General features: G+C 47.8%; 1 protein-coding gene across 1 annotated transcript; it reads right to left on the bottom strand.

The window, feature by feature from the left end:
• Window positions 1-963: 963 nt before the first annotated feature.
• CHCHD2 (coiled-coil-helix-coiled-coil-helix domain containing 2) lies at window positions 964-20,073 on the bottom strand. The gene is made up of 4 exons (XM_030222635.1): window positions 19,901-20,073; window positions 16,367-16,607; window positions 2,855-3,011; window positions 964-1,608 (listed from the first exon to the last, which is right to left on the bottom strand). Exons 1-4 carry the CDS (start codon window positions 19,948-19,950, stop codon window positions 1,598-1,600), a joined length of 459 nt encoding a protein of 152 aa, XP_030078495.1. The 5' UTR covers window positions 19,951-20,073; the 3' UTR covers window positions 964-1,597.
• Between the last annotated feature and the right edge of the window lie 529 nt (window positions 20,074-20,602).

Below are 20,602 nucleotides of genomic sequence, written 5' to 3'. Positions count from 1 at the left end.
GGATAACCTGAAGTAGCGAAGTCTCACATGAGGAAGGTTGACAGACCTGTAAAGGACCATCAGGGAAATGCAAAGTAACAGTGAATTATAACTGAAGGGACTCTTTCAGTCAAATTCTATCATGGAGTGTTGCTTAAATCACAAAGTGCTCAAAGCATGCTTCCATTTTACAAAAAGCTGAACAGCCTCTTCATGCCAACTGATGTAGAGGAAGAGAGTTCAAAGAATAAATGAATGTGTGGAGTACCTCAGTACTACCATCTGTTCATGAATTAGGGAGAAAGGCAAAAAAAAAAAAAAAGAAGTACCTCAGTCTGTCGGCACTATCAGTGAAGGTCTTCATTTAGAGAAATTTTGTGCTGTTCAGTATTATTCAAGTACTTTTGATGGTAGGCTTAAATTTATAAGTTTTCAGCTCCACAATTAAAATGTTCAGCTCAAAACAATTTGGCTGAAAATAGGGTAAATATTTGGAGCCTAAACATAGGAGCTAAGTTGTTGGTTTTTTTTAATATTGGGGCCCTAGATATTTAACTGAACTATACCAAAATTTGGTGTAATAAAAGCTAATTAAAGGCTTAATCATATTAAAAAATAAAAAAGGTATTACAACTGGACTGGGACTCCAAGAAAATGATCTCCCCCTCCCACCCTACAAAAAGCACAATACATCTTCTATGGAAGACATTCTAGCTTCTGCAGCATACAAACTGCTACACTGAAACAGAGCAGTTAGTATGAAAGGAGGAATCTATCTCCACTCTGCCAGAACAGGGTTTGCAAAATTCCTTAAAGCTTTCCCCACCACACTGCTGGTGCTGTATCTTAGTGATTCAGGTATATATTTCATTTTCTGTCATCAATTCTACTATAAAATGTAGTGACTGAACTGTACAGTTTTAATGCAAGCATACCCTGTACTTATAAAATCCATCCTACGAAACAGGACAGCTACTGGTTTAGTATAGTATTGTGTTTCATTTTATTGGTCTTTCCAAAAAAAGAATATTTGGGTACAGCTCTATTCAAAACTACTCCTCCCTCCAGATCAAGGACATGCTGGATAGAATTTAAGCCATACTCCACACGCTTTCTCTACTGTCATACAAGTTTCAGACATACTCAATATGGATATTCTGAAGATTCAGCTAGAGCAGTGGATCTCAAACTTGTCCTAGTGTCTGTCCAGGTTCAGTGATATCCACAATGAATATGAACCAAATGTTTGCCTGTATCCGAGATAATACTTAAGTGTACCAACAGGGTTAAACCCTATATACATTTATCCTTTCAGTTTAAACACTTCAGATTAAAAGCTCAAATGGACTGAACACATGTAAATATCCATAAAGGCCATACACTAATGGCCACAGTAATTTCTATAACTTTTTTGGTCACAACCCCTATTTTGTATCTTAAGTGCTGCAGAAGTACATTGCCTATGGGATCTAGTATATGCCGCTTTGATCGTGATTCCTCCCCATCTCACTGGAATTGATCAGCATGGACTAAACAATATTTTCAGGAAATAATTTTAAACATTTATTGATCTAAAACTGGATTCTGAAATGCCTTCTATAGTTTGTCCTGAAGAACTTTATGACAAACCTGAAAAGAAAAAGAAAAAAAGATCATGAAGCACTTCAGCTTAAGTGTAAACAGTTTGAAACTGTTTATTTTGGAGATTAACATAACTAAACTTTATCAATTAATAAAAACTGTCCTGCCACCTACACTTTAAGGTTTTGTTTTTAATTTGTCCAAACTAGTGAAAGGATAAAAGTTGCTCCTTAGAGTACAGCTACCGAGGGTGCCATTCAGTGGGAGATTTAGGATGTCCCCCATCCCCCAGCAGTCACCTCCCCTTCTAGTGGCAGCAGGAGACATCTTAATAAACCATCTTCTGCTGCCATCGGACCAATCCTAGAGCTATCGTGAGACTGATCCCGCAGCAGCAGGAGATGACAATTTTAAAGCATCTCCTGGTGCCACTGGCAGGGGAAGCTGCTGAGTGGGAGACCCCAGCTCACCAGTGGGAGATGACCCACAAAAGCAAGCGTCTCCCACTCAATGTGGGAGACTTGGCAGTTCTGGTAGACTGTTAAGAGGTGATCATTACCCATTAAAAATGTAAAATATCTGCTGTAACAGTGTTCACCTTGATTTAAAATATTTGTTTTAAAAAGATGAGGCAAAAAAACAGCAAAGTTCAGAACTAGAGAGGATAACCAAAGTTTCTTCATTGTTACTCGTCAAATCTTAGTTAATTTCAAGTCAATTCAAACAAAAAGTATATTTGTTATACTATGAAAGCAGTTACTGTTTCAATAATTCACTAATATGTGAAGCTATAGAGTTATGGAAGAATTAGGTGAAGTAGTACATTAGAGGCATAACCCTATATGTATAGATGTTGACTGTATATCCTCAGCCAGCACTATACATGTTCTGACATCAAGCATCTGGCTCACTACTCTTGCAAACAAACTGGAAAATGTCTAGACTGAACTAGACTAAGCTCAGAGACCGGTGCATACTTTTTAATACCTCATTTGGGACTCACCTCGAGCACAGGTTTAGAAAGGCAGGTAATTACATCAAATATTTGAAAAAAGCTCTCCTAATCAGAGCCCGTGCAACTTTTAAATAAGACAAATGTAGACATTCTGAAGTCGTTAGATTAGTTTTGTATATAATAGCTATACATATCCTATAGTCCAGACTGGTTGAGATCTACAAATTCTAGAGCTAGTGCCTACAAGTTTCATGCATATTTGCTGAATATTCTGAAACTGATCAGGTGTCCCAAGAAATTGGTAAAAAAAAAACCCACTGGGATAGATTTGTTACTCACCATTTGCAAGCCTGCATTGTTTCAGCACCTCACTGAATCCCTCACATAGTTTCAGGTCACTCTGGTTCTGTGCACACTCTAAGAACTGTTTCATCTCATACTGACAAGGGCTGTACTGGGATTGCTGCTGGTATACTGGCTGGGCTGGAGCTGGTTCCTGGTGAAAACATTTATATCAAATTTGAGATCAAGTAAGATTTGTTTTAATGTAAAATTAAAGCTTTTGAAGTGCTAAAGTGTCTTCGGATTTTACCAAATAAGCCAATACATAGGAGTTGTGATTTCTCCCAAGGAAGGCAAAAAGAAAACTAGAAGGAAGACTTCCTAAAACAAGGACTATTAACATTTCCTCTAAAATTAGTCCCACTAATAAGAAAGTGAGCAGATGACGTTTAACTAGAAACTGAACCATGCCCAACAAGGCTCTTGTTCCCAACTATTGCCTGGCCACCAATTCATCCCTACTTTGGTTCCATTACACTATGAATTTATTAAAAAAGGGGAAATGTAGACATATTAGCAAAATGTTCAGACATGGATATAATTTTAAGATTCAGTTAAAAGCAAAAGTCAATTTGCCTGTAATGGATGCTCTCTACAGACACCAGGATAAAAATCAGTAATAAGTGGCTGACCATTTGATATCATTGACAAACTAAACTCATGAGCAGAATTTCTCCACAAATCAGCACCTCCGTTTCTTGAGTCTACTACAGAGCTTAGAAATCAGCTCCACAAGGCGAGTATGTATAGTGACAGGTTTATCCTGCCATCTAGGAAGAACCATGCATTACAGGGGGGGGGAAAAAAAAAGTTTGGTCTTACCTGTTTATTTTCTTCAAGTCCAACCAAGAGAGTCCAAAACACATGGGCTGTGTCTGGTCTGTCTCCCAGCAAATGGAGACAGACCAATGAGATTCAAGCTTGGTGCTATAAAGGCAGCCATGTAGCCTCAGCTTGGCAGAATTCCTATTAAAGCGAATGTGGACTATACCAACATATAAAGCAAAGATACTTACCTGTAGCAAGTATTCTCCGAGGACAGTAGGCCATTCATTCTCCTATATGGGAGGCATCATCCACGTCACCCAGTGTGGAATATTAAAAAGTAAATGTTTAAGAGCATGCGCGAGTGCCTTCCTGCCTGCTGCAAGAGCACAAGATCAGCAGTACAATAATATTGCATGGAATCAACTTCAAGAGAGATGGGAGGGTATGCAAGAGTGAATGGCCTGCTGCTACAGTTAAGTATCTTCACTTTCTCCAACAAGTAGGCCATATTCTCAACATGTGAAAATCCCTAGCTTTCAGGCTCACCAAAAACCACCATTGGTCAACTGGACCTCACAATGGCAAGGTTAAAAAAAAACCCAAACTATATACAACTGTGTGAGAGCAGCCTTGGGGTTTAATCAGATTCTAGACCCCAAACAAAATTCTGCAGTACAGTCTGTCCAAACAGACTATCGCATCAGGTATCCTGCTCAAGGCAGTAGTGAGATGTGAAATGTGTAAAAGCAAAAGGAATAAGGCAAACTTCTCCTTCCTCAAAGAAATGAGGCATAAACCTGTCAACTAGCTGAACTATGTGCAAGCAACCTCAGCAAAAAAACCTAAGCAGAGAAATACACTGATAGTGTCAACCTTGTGAAAGGTTGACACTCTGGATTCATCTACTATGGCTGAAGGAAATAAAATCATTCAGAGAGCTTTGCTATACATACAGATGGATAAGAGACATTCAGAGATGGAAATGCACTCTACATGCAGAGACGGAGTGGTGGTCTTTATTCAGTGGAGCTGGGTGCAAAATGCAAAAAGTCATGCTCACCAGTGGATTCACAGTTCACCCAACTGGCATATATAGAGCTGAGCTCAACCATATAAGGCTCAGCACATAAAGATGAAAATACGCTGAACAGGCAGCGATGGAGCGGCACCCACCAGGACTAGGGCTGCGTGCCACACAGTGTTTGCTCCCCATTTAGATATGGAGTTCAAATCTACAAAGAGGAAACTGGGAATGGCATCCCTACACAGAACTGAACCAAGACTGGTACCAGCGAAGCACGAGTGGACCACACTAGATATGGTGATATGGCTACTGGATGTAGCTAGAACCGTGCTCCACAGCCAAATTCCAAGCAGCGCAGCATGTGGAAAGGGGAAGCTGTGCCATACCGACAACAGTGATGGAGTCGTGCTCCTCATGTACCAAAGGAAAAAGCCATGAAAGCCAAATCCTACCGATATCATAGAGCTTCAAGCAGGGCTTTTTTTGAGGGGGTACTGAGTACCGGCACCTTTTCCACTGTTTGCTAAAATTGACCCATGGACCCCAAGTTTTATTGATTGAGTTCAGGCTCTACACACCAATTCTGTCTTGTCACAGATTCCATGACTGGTTGCAGGGGGTCTGGCTATTATGTGGTGGGTCCCTCAGTGATCACCCCACTCCTGAAGGATGGCCTAGCATTTGAGTACCGGCACCTTTTTTGCTACAGAAAACACACTGGCTACAAGCTAACCAAGCAGCCATAGCTAGGCACCAAGCTAAAGCTGTCACTGAGGCAAAGACCAACAACGGCCACAGGAAATGCTGGAGGACAACACAACTAGAGCTGCTAATAACGAGAGTGGTACCATGTGTCGATGTCAACACCCTTCAAGGTGTTGAGGATCTTTGAACAGGAGGAATCTGGGGCTGATCTACTGCTGGTGCAAGCGCCCTCAATGCCTGAGTAGTTTGCAGCTGCAGCATCTGCACCAGCTCCTCCGTGAGCATGGCTCGGAACCAAAGGAAGGCATTGGCAAAGGCGGGGGAGCCAGGAGAGAGAGGCAGCCTGAGAAAGAAAGCACTGATGCCGAGCCGCAAACAGGGACCTGGTTCTTCTAGTACCTGTAAAGCTGACATTCCTGCACCATGCATCAATAAGGACCAATGCTTGTGCTTCCCCTGATGCTCAGCATTGCTGTCTTTCGGTGCCGACAAGAACATTGAACCCGTATGTGTCCAGTGTTCATTCTGATGCTGAAAGGTCCCTTGGCCTGCTCTCAGTGCCTGATGTCGACAGAGATGGAGACCTCTATGCCAGTGCACTCCCAGTGAATGTCAAAGTCTTGGCAGCAATCAAGGTCGATGCTTCCAGTGCCAATGATGATGTATCAGCCTTTCAGGAGCCGAAATGTTTCTCCTGTTGGACCTGCCGCGCCTCCGTTTCCTCAACTGCATTTTTAAACAGAGAAAAAGGTAAAATTATGTATAATCATACCTGATAATTTTCTTTCCATTAATCATAGCTGATCAATCCATAGACTGGTGGGTTGTGTCCATCTACCAGCAGGTGGAGATAGAGAGCAAACTTTTGCCTCCCTATATGTGGTCATGTGCTGCCGGAAACTCCTCAGTATGTCGATATCAAAGCTCCATCCGCAGGACTCAGCACTTAAGAGAATTACACCCACGAAGGGACACTCTGCCCAGCTCACCACCGCCGAAACGGGGGAGGGGAATTAACCCAGCTCATCCCCACACAAGTGGGGGAGGGGAATTAACCCAGCTCATCCCCACACAAGTGGGGGAGGGGAATCCGTCCAGCTCATCCCCGTGGAGCGGGGGAGGGACACCACACCCGCCGATGCGGGGGGATCTGGCTTATCCTGCAACCGCAACCGCGGGAGGAGCTGACTGACCCTAGCACCGCCGAAGCGGGAGGGGTACAAAACTGCCCTACAACCGCACAAAGCGGGAGGGAGTGCCGGCAGAATTTATGTCTCAATCCAGCCCCGTAAAACGGAGGGGAGAGGAATGCAGCAGCTCACTGTAACACAAACTCGTCTCAACTCTTGAAGAATCCAAGTGAAAAAACTTGAACCCGAAGTCTTCCTGAAGTAACTGAAGACTAAACTTGAACCTGAAATGCAACCAGAATAGAAACCATACAGATATGTGGGCGGGGCTATGGATTGATCAGCTATGATTAATGGAAAGAAAATTATCAGGTATGATTATACATAATTTTACCTTCCATATCATCAAGCTGATCAATCCATAGACTGGTGGGATGTACCGAAGCAGTACTCACCCAGGGCGGGACATAGAAATCCCTGAACTCAACACTGAAGCTCCACACTGGGCCTCCGCCCGTGCCGCCACAGTCAAGCGGTAATGCTTGGAGAATGTATGGGCCGATGCCCAAGTTGCCGCCTTGCATATCTCTTCCAAGGAGACGGACCCGGCCTCTGCCATCGAGGCCGCCTGAGCTCTAGTGGAGTGAGCCTTCAGCTGGATAGGCGGCACCTTCCCCGCGGCCACATCTTGCCACTGGAGGCTTAGCAGCCTGCAGACCCTTACGAGGACCTGCCAACAGGACAAACAGATGATCCGATTTCCGGAAATCATTGGTCACTTCCAAGTATCTGATGATGACTCGTCTCACATCCAGATATTTAAGAGCAGAGTACTCCTCTGGGTAGTCCTCCCTACGAAAGGAAGGGAGACAGAGCTGCTGATTCACATGGAAGCGAGAAACAATCTTGGGCAGGAAGGAAGGCACTGTGCGAATAGTCACTCCTGCCTCAGTGAACTGCAGAAAAGACTCTCGACATGAGAGTGCCTGGAGCTCGGAAACTCTTCTGGCTGAAGGATAGCCACCAAAAAGACTGCTTTCAACGTCAGGTCTTTCAGAGATGCCCTCAACAAGGGTTCAAAAGGCGGCTTCTGTAATGCTCTGAGCACCAGGTTAAAATTCCACGCAGGCACCATTGAGTGCAGAGGAGGGCGCAGGTGCTTAACTCCCTTGAGAAAACGCACCACATCTGGCTACGAAGCCAGGGAAGCACCCTTCAGGCGGTCCCTGAAGCAAGCCAGGGCCGCTACCTGGACTTAAAGGGAACTGAGCGACAGGCCTTTCTCCAGACCTTCTTGCAGGAATGCCAACACTGAAGAAATTGAAGCAGTGAATGAAGAAAATGAGCCTGCTTCGCCACGCTGCAAAGGTACGCCAAACCCTGGCGTAAGCAGTAAAAGTAGAGCGCTTCCTCGCTCTCAGCATAGTGGCGATGACCTTGTCTGAGAAGTCCTTGTTCCTCAGACGCTGCCGCTCAATAGCCAGGCCGTAAGCCCAAAGGGGGAGGGATCCTCCATCACCACGGGACCCTGATGTAACAGACCCTGCTCCACTGGCAGCCCCACCAGGATTATCCAGCCCGGATGCTTTGCCAATCGGTCTAGCACCCTGCCCAACATGGGCCAGGGCGGGAACACATAGAGAAGCTCTTGTGTTGGCCACTGTTAGAGGAGAGCATCGACTCCCAGAGATCGAGGGTCCCGTCCTCTGCTGAAAAAGCGCGGCACTTGGCAACTGGCCGATGACGCCAATAGATCTAGGCTCGGCTGGCCCCAGCGCTTCGTGATATCCAAGAACGCCTGAGCCGATAACTGCCACTCTCCGGGATCCAAGGTATGGCGACTGAGAAAGTCCGCCTTGACATTCATGACTCCGGCAATGTGGGCTGCTGACAGCTGCTCCAGGCTCGCTACCGCCCACTGGCATAGATTCATGGCTGCCTTGGCTAGAGGGGCGCTCTTGGTACCTCCCTGGCGGTTGACATAGACCACAGCCGTGGCATTGTCCAACAGGACCCGTACTGGCTTCAACGCCAGTACCGGGATGAACTCCAAAAACGCCAACCGAATGGCTCTGAGTTCCAGGAGGTTGATAGACCACTTTGCCTCTGCAGGAGACCAGAGCCCCTGCGCTGTCCTTCCCAAGAAGAGGGCTCCCCAGCCCGACAAAGAGGCGTCCGTCGTGACGACAATCCACTCCGGGGTCACCAGAGGCATTCCTGCAGACAACTTGTCTGTCTGCGTCCACCAGCTCAGCGCCTTGCGCACTGCTGGGACCAAGGGAAGGCGCACAGCATAATCCTCCGACATCGGAGTCCAGCGCAGCAGCAGAGATTGTCGAAGTGGTCTCATATGAGCCCTGGCCCAGGGCACTACATCCATCGTGGCCGACATAGAGCCCAACAGCTGCACATAGTCCCAAGTCCGAATAGGAGAGGCTACTAGGAACTAGTCCACCTGAGCCTGAAGCTTGACAATCCAATTGTCTGGCAGGAACACTCTGCCCACTTGGGTGTCGAATCGAACTCCCAGATGCTCCAGGGACTGAGTCGGGCGCAGCTGGCTTTTCTCCCAGTTGATGATCCACCTCAGGGAGCTCGAAAGAGCAACCACCCGGTTCACAGCTTTGCCGCACTCTGCATAAGAGGGGCTTGGATCAACCAGTCGTCCAGATAAGAATGGACTTGAACTCCTTCCTTCCACAGGAAGGCCGCGATGACCACCATTACTTTGGAGAAGGTCCGCGGAGCAGTAGCCAACCCGAACAGGAGGGCTCTGAACTGGAAGTGTCGACCAGTACTGCAAAACGCAAAAAGCGTTGATGAGGAGGCCAGATGGGAATATGCAAGTACGCGTCCTTGAAGTCCAAGGATGCCAGGAACTCTCCTGCCTTCACTGCCGCTATAACAGAGCGGAGGGTCTCCATGCGAAAGTGCCGAACTTTCAAGGCCCAATGGACCCCTTGAGGTCGAGGATAGGCCGTACAGAACCTCCTTTCTTTGGAATCACAAAGAAAAAGGAGTAACGTCCCTTGCCAGGCTGATTCTCTGGCACCGGAACGACCGCCCCCAGGCGGAACAGATTGTCCAAGGTCTGCTGCACTGCCACAGCTTTGACCGGAGACTTGCAGGGAGAGAGTACAAACCCGTCTTTTAAGGGTCGGCAGAACTCTAGCTTGTAGCCGTCTCTGATGACTTCCAGCACTCAAGCATCTGAAGTTATTGTGGTCCACTCGCCCATAAACGAGGACAGCCGTCCTCCAATCTGCACTGAGGCGTGGACCAAGGCCCCGTCATTGGGTACGAGACCCTGGGGGAGGACCGGAGGGAGCACCTCCGGGACGGCGGTCTCTGCGAAAGGAATGCTGCTTGGGGGAGAAGTTCCTCTTGAAGGAAGAGAGGGCAGAGGAGCCCGACCTGCCCGGGCGGTACCGACGGGCTTCCTGAGCCCGTCCTCTGGAGGTACCAGGGCGAGTACTAGCCCGAGCCCTGACCTCTGGTAACTTCTTGCCCTTAGACGTGCCGAGATCGGTCACGATTTTGTCCAGCTCGACCCCAAAGAGCAGCTTGCCTTTAAAAGGCAATCTAGCCAGGCGGGATTTAGAGGCATGGTCAGCAGACCAATGTTTCAGCCAAAGCCACCGCCGCGCAGAGATTGTCTGAGCCATGCCTTTAGCTGAGGCTCTCAAGACATCATACAGCAAGTCTGCCAAATAGGCTAAGCCCGATTCCAGGGCCGGCCAAACAGCCCTCAAGGAATGATCCGAGGGGGAAGTCCGCTACACCATAGTCAGGCACGCCCTGGCCACATAGGAGCCGCAAACTGAGGCCTGCAAACTTAAAGCAGCCGCCTCAAAGGACGACCTTAAGGCCGCCTCCAATCCTCTGTCTTGGGCGTCCTTTAGGGCCGTGCCACCTTCCACTGGTAACGCCGTTTTCTTAGTCACCGCAGTGATTAAAAAATCCACGGTAGGCCACAGAAAGGCCTCACGTTCACCTTCAGGCAAAGGATAGCGGCGGGACATAGCCCTAGCCACTTTAAGGCTCGCTTCCGGGACATCCCATTGAGCCGAAATTAAGGAGTGCATGGCATCATGCATGTGGAAGGTTCTAGGCGGGCGCTTCGTCCCCAGCATAATGGCAGAGCCAACAGGGGCTGAGGGAGAGACGTCCTCCGGAGAGGAAATCTTCAAAATGCCCATGGCCTGCACTAACAGGTTGGGCAAATCCTCTGAGCTAAAGAGCCGCTGCAGAGGGGTCATCCGCTCCATCCGAGCGGGAATCCGTCTCCTCCAAGGAAGCCGCAAAGGACCGTTGGGAGACCTCAGACACGCTGCCCTCATCTACATCGGAGGAGACAAAGTCCTCCAAGGCCTGGGAATCAACCCGAGGGCGTTTACCTCTGGGAACCTCAACCTCTTTACCAGACGAGGGAGCAGGGGCAGCGTTTTGCATGAGGAAAGCCTGATGCAGCAGCAAAACAAACACGGGGGAGAAACCCCCCAGACTGTGCACTTCCGCAGCCTGGGCAACAGCCCTAGACGCACCCTCAACCGGCGCTCGCAAGAGCGGGGGAGAGACATGCTGCGCATCCAAAATGGCGTCCGGCGCGACACTCCGTGAAGGAGCCGCGCGGGAAGAACGGCGCTTAACTTTAGCCGCTTTTGTGCCGTCGCCCAAATTAAGGGCGTTCATGGCATTAATGTCTCCAACCTCAAGGGCGGCCCACGAAGAAGCCGTCCGAGCCGCGTGGCCGGCCAAGATGGCGGAGGCGAGGAGCGGGGGATGGGCGTTTATGGCGGGAAAAACCGCCACGCCGGAGGAAGGACCGGGACATTCATCGGTCACGAAACTGTCACCCAACAAGGGCGAATCAGGCTGTAAGACCCCCGCATCCCCTCTAGAAGCGCTCAAGCGATCCGGGGAGCGACCCTTTGCGCCCTCGCCCTCCGACGCCATATGCCACGAGGAGAAGAATCGGGGAACCCCCTGCCCGCTATAAAAAGGTAAAAATTACCTGCTGTCCGCTCCGAGCTGTAACGAACTGGTGTCCCAGTGAGTAGCTGCAATGAACGTTTAAATAAACGTCGAAATAAACGCCTTTAAGGACGTTTAAAAAAATTTTTTTTTTTTTTTTTTTAACGGAGCCAGCGGGAGGGGGGGAGAAAAGGAGGGACCTGGCACCACCAGGTTTGCACTTGCTCAAAAGAGCCCTCAACCCCAGGCCTCAACAAAACCTAAGGATTAGGCTTGGAGGCCTAGCCAGAGCTGCTGCTGTGTGTGACCACCACCTGCTGAGATAGAGAACATACTGAGGAGTTTCCGGCAGCACATGACCACATATAGGGAGGCAAAAGTTTGCTCTCTATCTCCACCTGCTGGTAGATGGACACAACCCACCAGTCTATGGATTGATCAGCTTGATGATATGGAAGTTAGGCTTATGGTCAGGCCCAAGGCCCCCAATGCACCAAGAGTGCAGTTCTGTCACAGAAATCACCCAAATATATTGGACACACCACTTGAAGCCACTGAGGGGGGGGGGGGGGGTCTTCTGGGACATTAAAATAATTGCAGCTAAATTAAGCTCAATTGTAACCCAGAAAAGGGGCAATGGTCAAATTGAGGTTGGTGCTCTCGCCTAACAGGCTCATGAAAATAAAGGAAACAGTGGACAAAGAAAAAGCAGAAAATTTGAAAAAATTAGCTGAGAAACAGAAAAAATACCCACGTGGGAAGGCACAGACATAACGCATCTGTCAATGCTTGAGTGCTACCCAATTGGTGTTAGACCTGTGGCCACCACTGCACAGGTCTGTCTGCACCTAAGCCTACACTGGCATACCCTCCACCCGCCTGCCTCTGGGTGAGTCTCCTACCCGCAAATTATTTCCCCAGTTGTTTCTAGGGGACACGGAGGCCACAATCCTAAGGGTCCCACGGTTCCCAGAAAACCACTCACAGACCGAAAACACAAACTGTCAGGATACTTAGTGCAGGACAGAGATAATAAACTAATAGGTTTATTATGAAAAAGTAGAAGAGTGAATGGTAAAATGCTAAACAGCAAACTGAAACAGGTAAAATACTGAGTTGTCCACACTTTTTTTTTTTTTTAACTACTTTAGTACCTGGGAAGATGAGGAAAAGAAACTGCTCACAGGAATTAAAACAGGGTCCTGGTGCAGAGGTCTACTCCCTCCACACTCCCAACTCTGAGACTGGGCTAGGTCTTTGGCTTCAGGTCCAATCAGGGCACACAGCATTAGCACTAAGGAAGCTTAGCCAATGCAGGTTACTTTTCCTCTGTTCCTTTGAGAAGGTAAGCTAAAAAGGAAAACAGGCCTCTGCTACAGCAGTAATGTAGAGGTCAAACACCACTTGCTGGCCAAAGGAAATGCACTGAAGGGAAGACAAAAGCAAGAAAGTTCAAGGTTTCACCACAGCCTCCTCCCTCTGTGGGGAAAAAAAAAAAGCCAGAGGGAAACATTCATGCACTGGGCAGAAAGGCACCAGCAAATGCAGTGGGACACTGCTAGAAAGTTCTAATTATTTTCGCTAGGCAGCGTCTGCACCGGGCTCTGTTGGATGACATCACCCATCTGTGAGAATGCAACAGCCTGCTTGTCCTCAGAGAATAAGTCACTTGGCACAGACACGTAAGACAAGAATGATACTGTCTTGTTTTCTTGCTTTATATAATTTGGAATGGGGAAACATCCCAAGTGATTACCACCTCTTCATGTGCCACAGTGCTTAGGATCTTGGCAGAGCAATAATCAATCTTTACAGTTTCCAGAGGATGAATCAAACCTCTTGTCCATTACGCTGAGTTTTAGGCACATTAGTAACCTGGTCTTCGTAAGTCACAATATTATGTAGAAACTTTCATGAAGCATACCCTAGCAGCTAATCAACCATCAGTGGGATAGAAGTGTTCTGACTTTTCTGCTACAATTTCTTTTTAACTTAAAACAGATTAGCATGAGTGTAGAACCAATAGCACATTTCAGATTCCCTTTTATCTTATCTATCCTCATGTTTTATAAATAACTAGTAAAAAAGGCCCGTTTCTGACACAAATGAAACGGGCGCTAGCAAGGTTTTCCTCGGAGTGTGTATGTTTGGGAGAGTGTATGTGAGAGTGACTGTTTGAGAGTCAGAGTGAAAGTGTGATTGTGTGAGAGAGAGCGTGAGTCTGGGTGTGAGTGTGTTTGTGAGAGAGTGTGTGTGTGAGAATGAGAGTGTGTGCAAGTGTGTATGTGAGACTGAGTGAGAGTGTGTGTGTGTGGGCGAGAGAGAGAGTGTGTGTGAGACAGATTCTCTGTTTGAGTGAGTGTATGAGACCAAGCGAGTGTGAGTGACTGTGTGGCACATAGAGAGTGAACGTGATACAGTGTGAGACAGAGTGTGTGAGAGTGAGAAAGACATTGTATATGAGAGAGTGAGTGTGAGCCGTGCCCTTCCAATCCATGGCCATCTGTCCCCTGCCCCCTCCATTCATCCTTTTCCAGCAATTCCCCTGTCCCTGAGCCCTGCCCTCCCAATCCATGGCCATCCATGTTTGTCTGTCACCTGCCCCCTCCATTCATCCCTATCCAGCATTTCCCCTCTCTGCTTGAGGCCTGCCCTGCAATCCATATCCATCCATGCCCATCTGTCCCCTCCATTAATCCCTATGCAGCAATTCCCCTCTCCCTGAGTCCTGCCCTTCCAATCCATGCCCATCCATGCTCCTCTGTCACCTGGCCCCTCCATTTTTCCCTATCCAGCATTTCCCTTCTCTGCCTGAGGCCTGCCCTGCAATCCATATCCATCCATGCCCATCTGTCCCCTCCATTCATCCCTATGCAGCAATTCCCCTCTCCCTGAGTCCTGCCCTTCCAATCCATGCCCATCCATGCTCCTCTGTCAACTGGCCCCTCCATTTTTCTCTATCCAGCATTTCCCCACTCTGCCTGAGGCCTGCTCTGCAATCCATATCCATCCATGCCCATCTGTCCCCTCCATTCATCCCTACCCAGCAATTCCCCTCTCCCTGAGTCCTGCCCTTCCAATCCATGCCCATCCATGCTCCTCTGTCACCTGGCCCCTCCATTTTTCCCTATCCAGCATTTCCCCTCTCTGCCTGAGGCCTGCTCTGTAATCCATATCCATCCATGCCCATCTGTCCCCTCCATTCATCCCTATCCAGCAATTCCCCTCTCCCTGAGTCCTGCCCTTCCAATCCATGCCCATCCATGCTCATCTGTCACCTGGCCCCTCCATTTTTCCCTATCCAGCATTTCCCCTCTCTGCCTGAGGCCTGCTCTGTAATCCATGCTCCTCTGTCCCCTGCCCCCTCCATTCATCCATTTCCAGTAATTCCCCTCTCTCCCTGTGCCCTGCCCTCCTAATCCATACCCATCCATGCTCCTCTGTCCCCTGCCGCCTCCATTCATCCTTTTCCAGCAAGTCCCCTCTCGCCCTTCCATGACCCCCCCCCCTCGCATCCATGCTACGCTCTCTCCCATGTCCCAGCCTGGCCCGCCCTCTTCTCCCCCCCCCCCCTCGCATCCATGCCCCCCCCCTCGCATCCATGCCCCCCCACCCCTTCGCATCCATGCCCCCCCCACCCCTTCGCATCCATGCATCCCTTTTTTTTTTTTTTAAATTCTTTTTAACTTTACCTCCGTGGCGGTTCGTGCAGCGAAGCGTCAGGGAAGGAGGCGGCGCTCCCGACGTCTAGCTTTCCCTTCGCTGTGTTCCGCCTTGTTTTGAAGGCGGAACACAGCGAAGGGAAGGCTAGACGTCGGGAGCGCCGCCTCCTTCCCTGACGTTTCGCTTCCGGATTTGTTTGTTTTGTCGCGAGGGCGGGGCAGAGACGGCTGGCTGGCTTGAAGGCTTCACACCACGAATCCCCGAACCCTTCAGCCTCAGCCTGGGAGTGACGTCAGATGGCTTCACGGCTTCAAGGCTTCAAGGCTTCAGACTTCCGGCTTCAAGCTTCCGGCTTCACAGAACGTTGTCTTCAGCACGGTGCGTTTTATTATATTAGATGGCCAGCTTTGATCTAACTACCCGACCCAGTGGAGGAGTAGCCTAGTGGTTAGTGCAGTGGACCTTGATCCTGGGGAACTGAGTTCAAATCCCACTGCAGCTCCTTGTGACCCTGGGCAAATCACTTAACCCTCCATTGCCCCTGGTACAAAATAAGTACCTGAATATATGTAAACCGCTTTGACTGTAGTTGCAAAAACCTCAGAAAGGCGGTATATGAAGTCCCATTTCCCTTCCCCCCCCCCCCCCCCCCCCCCATAGCTGCTTCATTGTCAATGAAAGAGCTCAAGCTTTAAACCTTGGTAAACCTCATTGGTGTTCTATGGAATCCACCAAATCAATAGTCCTGAATTCAACAGAATATAAAAACCATGAAAATCAGCATTAAAAGTGAGACCAATTAAATAAGTTAGTCTCCTGTTTTGATAACCTAAAAGATCACATCATTCTTTTCTAACCTGATTTTTAGTTTTATAAACAGACATGTTATGAAAAACAATCTGTTCATGCTGTACAGTGAGAAGTCATGCCACCTTAGGTGCTCCTCAGTGTTAGAGTCTTAAGTCTAGTTTAAGATACCAGACAGCTTTTGCAGTGTCAAACCTGGACCTTTATAAGGAAACCTCATTTCCTTTATAAGAAATATTAACCACTTTCATAAAAAAAATTGGCTAAGATACAGTTTTACAGCAGTTACTTTGGGTATCAATAGATCAGGCAAAACAAAGATTATTAGGCTCTCAGCATGTCCGTCCTGACCAGGAATTGTAGTACTGTAATATATGCCAGTTGACCATTATGTTTTATACTGTGATAAGATAAAGCTTCAAAATAATTTTTCTTAACCTGGTAAGTAACATCTGGTCTTGCAGGTTCAGAACTGCTTCCTCCAAAACCTCCTGTAATGGCATGGCCTATTGTATGTCCCACAGCTGAGCCTACTGCCACTCCAGCTGCTGTTGTGGCCATCTGTGCCATCAGGCCAGGCTGTCTCGGGGCTGCTCCAGCAGGAGCCACAGCAGAAGGTGGAGATGCCATTGGTACTGGAGCACGAGTGGCAGGTGCTGTTCTCATTGCTGGCGCCCGACTGCAGGAGGAGGGAAAAAAAAAAAAAAAGAGGAGAAAAAAAGCTGTATTATAGGCTCCAAAAACAAAGAACACTTATAATGGACTAGAACAGGGGTTCTCAACCCAATCCTCAGGACACACCCAGCCAATGTTTTCAGAACAACCACAATGAATATGCATGTGATCAATTTGCAGGTACTGCTTCCATTTGTCTGCAGTTCCCTCTCATTCATATTCACTGTGTGAATCTTGAAACCCAGACTGGTTTGAAAACCCCGACTACAATACCAAACTGAAGAGCATAAAGTAAAATGTTTTCTTCTACTTTATCAGTTCTGGTATATCACATTCCCCTTTTCAATTTTTAATAAGTGAATCAATCAAAATGAATTTTAATTTGTACTCCTGGGTAATAAGTCCATACTGTCAACAAATATTTTTTTCACAGTACTTTTATCCTTAAATATTAAACATTCTGTAAAATTATGTGCGCTCAAAACAAAGGTCACTTATCTTCTCAAATTTCACAATAACTTGTGGATAACTTCTGTTGCCCTTGACTGTGTGTGTGTTACAAACTGTACAACTATCACAAATAGAAAACATGGAAAATACGGGGGAGAAATAAGCCCCATGAAGTGCTTATGATTTTTTAATCTGTGGATGACTAATAAGCATCAACAATCTCAGGATTCAATCTAGCTCTCCTGTCTTTCACAGTCATTCCCACAACAGAAAATGTCCTCTAAAATGTGCTGGTAGCAGAATGCACAGGAGCTCCTGTGCAAGTTTTGCCAGTTTTCATCATCACTTTTTTTTTTTTTGGAGAAACAAAAATCAAAAAAACATTGTCATCTGTATTAGAGTATGGGATGGGAAGTCCCCAACCCCGTGTCATTCTCTACCATAAGCCCATGTACAAGGGCTTGTCTTTCTAGCAGCCAACTAATCATCTTCAGATCACTGGTTTCTAAACAGATTCTTGCACAATAAAAATAGGATGGTAGATAGAAACCAATATGACTCTTCCAGTCTGCTCAGCTAAGGGATTTAACCATCTCCATGCATGTTTTACCCCATCACTGCCCAACTTCTTAGAAGTGCCAAAATGTCATTTCACTGCTGGTTTCAAGTTGATGCACTATGCTTGGTTTCCATCCTCCTATTCTGAAAGAATCTTGTGTGTATACCTTATGCCTTTTTTGGGTTCCACCATCAATTTTTGCCTCCACTAGGAGGCCATATATCCCACCAACTTACAATGCTAGTACTAAACCGTCAACAGCTGTATTGGGTCACAACTTTTGCCATCCCTCCCATACCCCCAAATGAGCACCAGGAACAGTTTGGGGGCATTGGGGATGTTGCAAACTACATGGAATTTTGAGAAGAGTGCTTAACTAGAAGGTTCTGTGTTTCTAGACAAGGGATGAACCCAACATATGCATACCATTTCATCTATCCCAAGACACTAATCAGTCCAGTCCAATGGGTGTCTTAATACCCTTGGCATGAATTCTCTACCATTTTGAGAAACTAATTTCCTCAGCTCCTAGCTCAAAGGAGAGCAGAAAGTTTACCCAACTTCATGTCCCCACTCCAACAGTGAAGCAGAGAAGCAGTGAGCCTGCGATGCGCGGGAAAGCGCGGGGTACAAATGTAATAAATAAAAATACATCTGTTCTGATGCCAACGAAAACGGAGAATCTCCCTCCCTGTCCTTTACTGGCCCTTCTTCCAACCTTCAAGGGCACTAATAGGTGGTTCCAAGTGGGGTGAAAAGCATGGGACTTGCAGCATATTCTCTTACTTTCTCCCCCCATATCATGAATAGTGGACTACTCTACCAGGCCCACACTTGCATGCGAGATAGGTGGACAGATGGTAGCTCACATTATGAAGTAACATCCAATAAAAATCCATTTACAGATTCTACACAAACTGCAAGTTACCACCACCTTTTAATAACTCTGGTTTTCAGGTACAAACCTAGATCCAACCTAGCTCTAAGACCCAGGCAGCCCCCTAACAGCTCATGTACTCAATATCTGGGAGGGGGGCCTGCAGACAAAACATTGTACCTACCCATTTTAGCAGTCTGGCTACTAGTTTAGTATAAAAATAACCATGGAGTGTCCCAAGCCCCATCCAGGACAGTAGTACTTCCTGTTTAAAGAAGAGTAAGCCTGTGTTGGGCTTACCACCACTTAGTAAAAGAGGCCTTAAGGGGGCCCTTTTACAGAGCAGCAGTAAGCCCAACACAGGCTTATGGCTCACAGCAATAGTTCCAACCTGAGCACACACCATTTCATGGGGGGGGGGGGGAAGGAAGAGAAAACCAGGGCTGCCAAGAGACTGGGCCAGGCCCAGGACAGCCCCGGCCCCACCCCTGGTTGTCATGCCCCCCCCCCCCCCCGAGGGTGACCCGGTGCCACAGTCCCACCCACCTCCACCACCGGGCCAGGCCCCTTCCACCCAAACCCCCACCAGCAGAAGTGCTGTCTTCTGACTCCGGCGTGCGCGGCCCACACAGACGCGCTCCTCTCAGCTGACTTTCGCTGTACTCTGCGGGGCTTCTATGCGTGACGTCCTGCACATCAGACACACAGAAACCCCGCAGAGTACAGCGAAGATCAGCTGAGAGGAGCGCGTCTGTGTGGGCCGCACATGCTGGAGTCAGAACAGAAAACAGCACTTCTGCTGGCAGGGGTTCAGATGGAAGGGGCCTGGTGGGACTGCGGCGCCGGGCCCCCTTGGAGGCCCAGCCCCTGGGAATTTTTTCCCCCCCCCTGTCGGCAGCCCTGAAGAAAACCCTCCAAAAATGGCTTGCACAGCAGGAACCCAACAGTAATCTGCCATTGCCACACGCTGCCTGGTTACTGCCTGAGCCCTTATCGCCACCTCAATGGGTAGCAGTAGGCGTTCTCTTACCGCATGGCCATATTTTGGGGGCTTTTAGAAGTTGCGGAAAAAAAGGCTCTGAGCACAGGAAAAATGGCCTCCGGCGCTACCAAAGGACCCTGTTTCCTGCAGTTTAGTAAAAGGCCCCCTAGATATGGAATCCCAAAGATGCAACTTTTACTGGCTGTAACACGCGACAGAAAGAAAAATGCGTTAAGTGAAAGATTTGTTTACTACGAACCAAGAGCAATCACATTATTACACTGCTGAAAACGCGGCTTCGTGAAGTTAAGGGGGTGGGGGGGGAGGGGAAGAGGTAAAGAAATAACGGGTCGCCGAGGCCTACCACCAGCGACTGCGCACCCACACACAACCCTACGGAAAGCACTAGAAGCCGCGTTCACTCCTCACCTGGCTGGGGGAGCCATCCTGGACGTGCGGCTCCGGCTACCTCGCGGCATTTCGGCCCTACAGGTATTTAACTTCGTGAGCGTAAGAAAAGGTGTTTATTTCACGAAATTGTAAAACCCACTTCCTCTCTTCCTCAACCGCTTTTTTTTTTTTTTTTTTTTACTAATTACGTCAGCTGCCTCCGCTACCACCTTTATTGTATCCAACGCGGGCACACAGCGCTTGCGCAACCTTTCATTAGCCAATCAGAGTCCGGTGCTTTGACCTTCTGCTTCAGCGCGTGACGCGTCAGGACGTGTCAAGGTCGTTTTTCTGAGCAAGGAGGTTGGGTCTGAGCTAGAAAGAGATTGAACGAGCTCATGTGTAAGCGCCGTCTTTTAAATACATCAGCTTGCATCTTGGGAGCGGTAGTCTTATTTGGTTTTCTAACAGAACAGAAAAATTAAATATAGTCCTCTTACTACTACTATTTATCATTTCTATAGCGCTACAAGGCATACGCAGCGCTGTACACCATACACAAAAAGAGACAGTCCCTGCTCAAAGAGCTTACAATCTACCTACAGAATATTAATTACATAAGTGATGAACCAACAAAACGTACTCAACTTCACAAAACGGCACAGATTAAAACCATGTTTGTTCAACTGTTTTGGTTTAGCATACATTTAGTGTTATTTGCCAATGCTCTTTTCGTAGGAA

The sequence above is a fragment of the Microcaecilia unicolor genome, chromosome 13 (assembly GCF_901765095.1).
Source record: "Microcaecilia unicolor chromosome 13, aMicUni1.1, whole genome shotgun sequence".
In the NCBI taxonomy this organism is placed as follows: Eukaryota; Metazoa; Chordata; class Amphibia; order Gymnophiona; family Siphonopidae; genus Microcaecilia; species Microcaecilia unicolor.
The sequence above is the reverse complement of the archived record's forward strand: the minus strand, read 5'-3'. Positions and strand labels throughout refer to the sequence as shown.

Coding starts and splice junctions, on each gene's coding strand:
- CHCHD2 (XM_030222635.1), bottom strand. CDS start 19,950: ATGCCGCGAGGTAGCCGGAGCCGCACGTCCAGGATGGCTCCCCCAGCC. Junction 16,608..19,900: donor AGGATGGCTCCCCCAGCCAG/GTGAGGAGTGAA, acceptor CTCCTCCTGCAG/TCGGGCGCCAGCAATGAGAA. Junction 3,012..16,366: donor GACCAGATGTTACTTACCAG/GTTAAGAAAAAT, acceptor TGTTTTCACCAG/GAACCAGCTCCAGCCCAGCC.